The sequence below is a fragment of the Monomorium pharaonis genome, unplaced genomic scaffold (assembly GCF_013373865.1).
Source record: "Monomorium pharaonis isolate MP-MQ-018 unplaced genomic scaffold, ASM1337386v2 scaffold_636, whole genome shotgun sequence".
In the NCBI taxonomy this organism is placed as follows: domain Eukaryota; kingdom Metazoa; phylum Arthropoda; class Insecta; order Hymenoptera; family Formicidae; genus Monomorium; species Monomorium pharaonis.
In genome coordinates this window covers 10,920-16,784 of record NW_023415952.1, presented here as the reverse complement: position 1 = coordinate 16,784, position 5,865 = coordinate 10,920, and the positions used below count along the sequence as shown (strand labels likewise).

Here is a 5,865-nt window from a genome sequence, read left to right as displayed (position 1 = left end):
GTAAGAAGATAAAAACGATAAAAAGATGAAGATTCTTAATATAAAATGTCCTAAATTGTACGTGACAACAATAAATGGCTGATTTCTGACTCGTTATATTTCGAAAATTAAAAATTTTAATGAATGTCCAGACAGTAACAATTTTTTCATGAGAAGAATTTACACATAATTGACAAATAAAATTGTCAAAAAATAGAAATTCGTGCAATGAAGCATATGTATTCACAGTTTTTAATTTTTTAAATAAAAATGTAAAAGAGAGAGAGAGAGAGAGAGAGAGAGAGAGAGAGAATATGAATTAATATGTTATTTAATTTTTCAATAATTTGACATAAAGATACATAATATATGTATTATATAATATTTCATAATTGCTTTTTTTAATGCGGGTAATTGACGCGATTATAAAATGAAAAGTTTCTCGCTAAAATAACCGATAATTATCGATTCTGCGAAGTAGCCGTCTTTAATAATATTTACGACTTTCATAAGTAGTTCATAAAGTTCATATAATGTCTTCATGGCTGTCCGCGCATTAAAGTATATCCGAACTGTATTATTTGATATGCACAGATCACGTTTCACAAGTTAATATTATCTAAAACAGGAGAAATCCACAAACATTCACATAATTTTATTAATATGACACGTAAATTAATTGTTACAAGAGAAATCGGCGATAAAAGGTCGCAAAGCAACGTTACGTAACCGATTCGAAATATCACAATATGTCCGCTTGTTGTCGAGGATAGCTAATTAACGAAGGATCGAATAAATCAATGCATTTCGTTCATCGATTTGTGCAACACGTGGTCCCCTGATCATATTGCATCAGGATGAGAACTAATTATCCTCTCCCATATCAACGATATGTAATCACGCTATCCTCGCTGTTAATACGATACTGGAGGTACTAAAGGGCTGGGGGTTATACGTAAATACTATTCTCATGCTCAGACTGAGTAATATTAATTATTTGAAACAAAATACAATTTTGCATAAAGCATTATTAAGTCCCCGAAGAATGTTTCTTTGATTGAGATACAAATGCATGGCGTTGTACGCATTAATGTGCGACTCTGTTGTCGAAACGATCTCATTTTGGAAATTATTGTATTCTTCATATCTTCATCAATTAAATTTTAAAATAACATATATATTTATACATTTTATAAAATCTAAAATTTCTTTACTATGATTGTTATTGTGTAGTAATAATAATATATTACGAAGCACTCAGAATAGTTTGGTGGTTTCTAGAGCAGTCACCTATCGAATAAAAGATCTAGATTTAATTTCCGATTCCATCAGTTTGCATACAAAAAAAAAGGTATGGAAAAACATTATTTCATTTACGATAAGTTTCCAGAACATATAACCGCGCTATCGTTCGGTGCGCAAAGTCATTGTGAAACACAGTTATTTGATATTTATGGAAATGCAAACGCATGCAACATTGCGTAGCAAGACAAAAAAAATAAAAGTGGTAGTATGAAGTATGTTATTTTGATTTATGTTGTCCGATCACAAATTGCTGTTCTCAAACTCGACTTATGACGAGTGGCGGAAAGCTTTTGGCTTTCATTGTGTGCGATGTCTCGCGAGCCACTTGAGTGTTCTTTAAGAGAGCAATAGTGGAAACCGAGACAACAGATCTGTAACGTCAATATATAGGATTTCGATGAGGTATTTCGTATCCATTCCACTTCTTCTAGAACCTGCCGCCCGTTATCCGACTTTTCACGTACCATCCTCCTTTAGCTCGTTCTCTTTTTTTTTTTTTACTTATTTTATCCAGGATACCAGATACGGTATTAAATTCTTAAAGGATGGACCGGCACAGATTCACTTCTACGATTCGCTGCTCTTAATTCCATTAAGCCGTTTTATTTTGAAGTCTATGACTGACCCTCTTAATGCGACGAAACTCGTGAAACAGTAATGCACTAAATGTATTTTAAAAAAAATTCGATACGTATTTCCCGAACTTATCATTTTTGTCTTGAATATCGAAGTAAAGTTTGTTTGATGATATCGATGATGATATCGATAGCATGAAAGAAAATGTGAATTACGTACTCAAATTGTATACTTGAAATACTTAAAAAATATATTTGGATAAAATCGGTATCATCGAAATATACAAGAAGATTTGTCAAATTGATGTATATATCTTTGTGTTGTTAATCCATTCGCGTTTGCAGACAAACGAGATCAAATTTGCCGGTGTATCCGAAGCGAGACGAAAATGATACAGTTCAGGAAAACACACATGGTTTTTCACGAAACGAAACGAAACGAAACTGCCTTACGATGCCATTTTGTACTTCAGGCGTTTCGTGAATTCGCGTGGGCTGCTAGTTTCGTGTCACCCGAGTCGCCGAAAAGGGACTGCATCACGATCCACGCGAGCCTGTTTATTCCCGCTACTTCGTTACGCATACTCGGTTGCAGAGCGGGACCACGTCGATTTCCGGATGGAAAACATCCCCCGTGCGCCAACAAGCGCCACTCGTTTCGTTTCGTTGCGTTGCACTACGCACGAACGCTCGCGGCGTCCATTTTTTTTCGTAAAAAAAAAACGACGGACGAAAAAGGGCGTGCACGGTACTCACGTCGTATCGTTCCTGGATGTGCGGTCCGGCTTGGGCGATGTACAGAGTGCTGGCGGTATCGAATACTAATTCCTGGGGGATCCTGGTAATCCTCTGTCTGGCCATCTCGTGGCAATTAAGATAGAGGGTGACGTCGTTCGTCGAAACCTTAATGACGATCTTTGACCATTTCTTCGTAAGCTTCGGCACGGTGAACTTCGCCACCTCCTCCGAATGCGAATGCTCGTCCGAATTCGTATAGACCAGGGAGATATTCTGGTTCGAGCCGGGCCCATCCTTCGAATGTGATCGAGAAAGCATCAAAGTCAAAGAGCTATTCTAACACTTTGCAGTTTAATCGTAATTGTTTCAAATACGAACCTTTACGTGAGTTTAATGTTATAAAATTGATGCGGCGAAGTAGAGGTAGGTTATTAATACCATTTTGTTTTTGGGTTATATTACTTAAACAAAAGCTGATAAAACTTTGAAAACATAAAGATAAATAAATATGTACAGAAGCAATAACATAGCAGTTGTTTTTACCGCAAATGTTATGTATTGAATACTATTATTATAGTATTTGAAAATATTTTTTAGATTTTTGTCGAAATCTTTCTAAATAACGTTTAAAATATTTCGGAGTATTATATTGTCCAAGACATATTTAGATAGTTCAGAGGAAGAAATTTTAACATTAAGACGCAATATTGAAAAAATTGGAAACTATAAAAAGGAAGCACTTGTTAAAAATTATTATTAAACATTGTAGTATCTTTATTTTTTTTATTTCATTTTTAGAACATTGTAAAGTTTTTAAATTAATCATAGTTTTTAAAATTATGATATAAAAAGAAAAAGTTATGATGGGAAATTGATGAATTGAAATTATTAATCGCGCGCACATGTATAAAATTATTTTTATTCTATTCAGATAATATTTATCTATTCATGAAACGTGCAGTGTCATAATTATAAGATATCACGTAGCTATAACTTTGATAAAGCGCGTTTAAAGAGCTAGTAATTACCCAGCTGTTAAAGCGGATTCCTTTATGATTTAATATGACGTTATATTTCACGCTCCTTCTCTCATTTCTGCAAGACATTTGCTCTTCAATCTTATACGCTATTATTTTCGCTGGCATCACGCTTCGCTGGTTTAGCAGGAGCCGTTCGTAATCAATAAATCCACGTAAAACTTTCGACATAGATTTCAGAAATTCACAAAATAATTTGTCATTTGCCATCTGCCTCAGTTGCAGACGAAAAGTGGAGATTACAAAAAAAAAAATTATAAAACATTATGCAAGGCTTACCGAAATTCTAATGCCCAATTGGACAACGGTTTCGAAGGGATTGAGAACGGCGAAGAGGTAGCTCGTCCTAAAGGAGGTCGGCTTGAACGTGGCTACCAGGGTGAACTCGGCTGGCAACTTCTCCGGAAGATACAGTCTGTAGGGTTGCTTCACTTCGGAGCCGGGTCGAAAGCCAAATGCGGGAAATCCGTCCACGCCATCGTCCATGTAAAGGTTATTGTCGTCCATCATCGATGACACCGACGCGACCATCAAATCGTACGCCACTTCTGGAAACATAAATATCAATAGTTTCTATTAAATTGCGTTTAATCGTGATGAAATTTGCGTGGACATTACATGTTGACGGTTCGAACAACTAATTAACCTAACGATATTAAATTATCATAACGATATTAAATTGAAATACTGTATAGATTGATTGGTAATCAAGGTTATTATTTGGCAGCAAATCCTGAATAAATTTATGCACGCGTAAATTAATGATAGAATCATTGGCGTCATTTGGTTCGTGAAATAATTGTTAATATGCCAAAATGATAAATATTAAGAGAAGGATGTTTTTAAGATTAATAGATGATAATAGAACTATAAAAGAACATTGTAACAGAAAAATTTCCTGGTGGGATAAATATTTCTATATTTTTAAAATTACGGTTCCCTTTTATCATATCATATTTTTGCATTGATGAGAGTCGTGAGTACTTTTAACACAAGATTATAAAAGAATTATTCGTAAAATATGTACAGTTAGTTATTTCTACAAAGTAATCTTAATGAATATTATTTCAGCTTGTGCTTTGGATGAAAAAGGTCTTATCTTGTGTGTATAACATTTTCCAATAGACACGCTTAATAATGTATCTTTATATATATTTTAGCGCGATTATTTAATAGGAATCTAATGAGAACGAGGGGTTAATTAACGAAACTGTTGAAAACAGAGGATTTTGCGAAAAAAGAGACTTTCCAAGAGCATCTGAGAAAAGTACAAAGGAATACTTCAGAGGAAATATAGAAACTTTAATTAATTTTTTGTGCGTAGGACAAACTAAAAGACACTTTGAGACAAGAATCAAAGAACACCAACGTAATATAAAAAGCACATCATTAAGCCAATCTGTGTTTACGAAACATAAGTAGATTATCTCTTAATCATGAATTTGATTGGACTGACCTTAACATATTATACAAAGAAAAACATCAAAGAAAAAGAGATCGCTAAAATGTTCTTTATTTAAAAAATTTAACAATAATATTAATCTACAAGAAGACACAGATAATCTTAAAATTATGCATAACAGAATAATAAAAATAGTTTAGGACGGGCAGATAAAATATTTAAAGTCATGTAAATATAATAATTTTAAATTTGACTTTCACACAATTTCATCGATCTTATTTCACGAACAAATATTGTGAAGTACAGACGTGCGTTCCAACACGGAATATGAAGCAATAAGTATAATTGTAAAATGTAACGGCTTAATCAACAAGTAAGAAATTCAATTATTATTGTTAATAAGAGGTAACATATTTAGATAATATTAATTGTTTTTGCCATTGTAGATGATAATGTAATATTAAATTATACACTTGATAAGGGCCAGAAACCATCTGGCCGAAACGTCGTGTAACTAATTTATTGAAAATAAATTTGCCAGACTAAACAACATATAAAGAAGTTGTTTATTAATTTTTCAATTTGTTGGCAACAAAATTAATATTGAGATTTAGACTTTAAAGAATAAAGTTTACAACCATTAATGTAATGTAATAAATTAAAAAAAATTGTCATAATTTATTATAAAAATGTTAGGATTTGTGTTACATTCGTAGAATGAGAGCTTCATATGATCTTTCGCGTGTAAAATTCTTTTAATATTGGTAATCACCGAATAAAAAGTACAGCGGAGTTTCAACACTATGAATCGTGGCGTTGTATTCGTGTG

At 33.2% G+C, this 5,865-nt stretch overlaps 1 protein-coding gene across 2 annotated transcripts; it reads right to left on the bottom strand.

The window, feature by feature from the left end:
* Positions 1–366: 366 nt before the first annotated feature.
* LOC118648736 (collagen alpha-1(XV) chain-like) lies at positions 367–5,164 on the bottom strand. Of its 2 annotated transcripts, XM_036295133.1 has the most exons (3): positions 3,914–5,164; positions 2,616–2,891; positions 367–1,269 (listed from the first exon to the last, which is right to left on the bottom strand). In XM_036295133.1, exons 1-3 carry the CDS (start codon positions 4,190–4,192, stop codon positions 1,237–1,239), a joined length of 588 nt encoding a protein of 195 aa, XP_036151026.1. In that variant the 5' UTR covers positions 4,193–5,164; the 3' UTR covers positions 367–1,236. The 2 variants fall into 2 exon arrangements, with proteins under 2 accessions (XP_036151026.1, XP_036151025.1); XM_036295132.1 differs by lacking the exon at positions 367–1,269 and having other exon boundaries at positions 1,771–2,891.
* Between the last annotated feature and the right edge of the window lie 701 nt (positions 5,165–5,865).

Bases quoted from the DNA above. Each gene is read 5' to 3' on its own strand.
- LOC118648736 (XM_036295132.1), bottom strand. From the start codon at position 4,192: ATGTTTCCAGAAGTGGCGTACGATTTGATGGTCGCGTCGGTGTCATCG. The intron at 2,892-3,913 runs GTAAGCCTTGCA...TCACATTCGAAG, and splicing joins AATTGGGCATTAGAATTTCG to GATGGGCCCGGCTCGAACCA.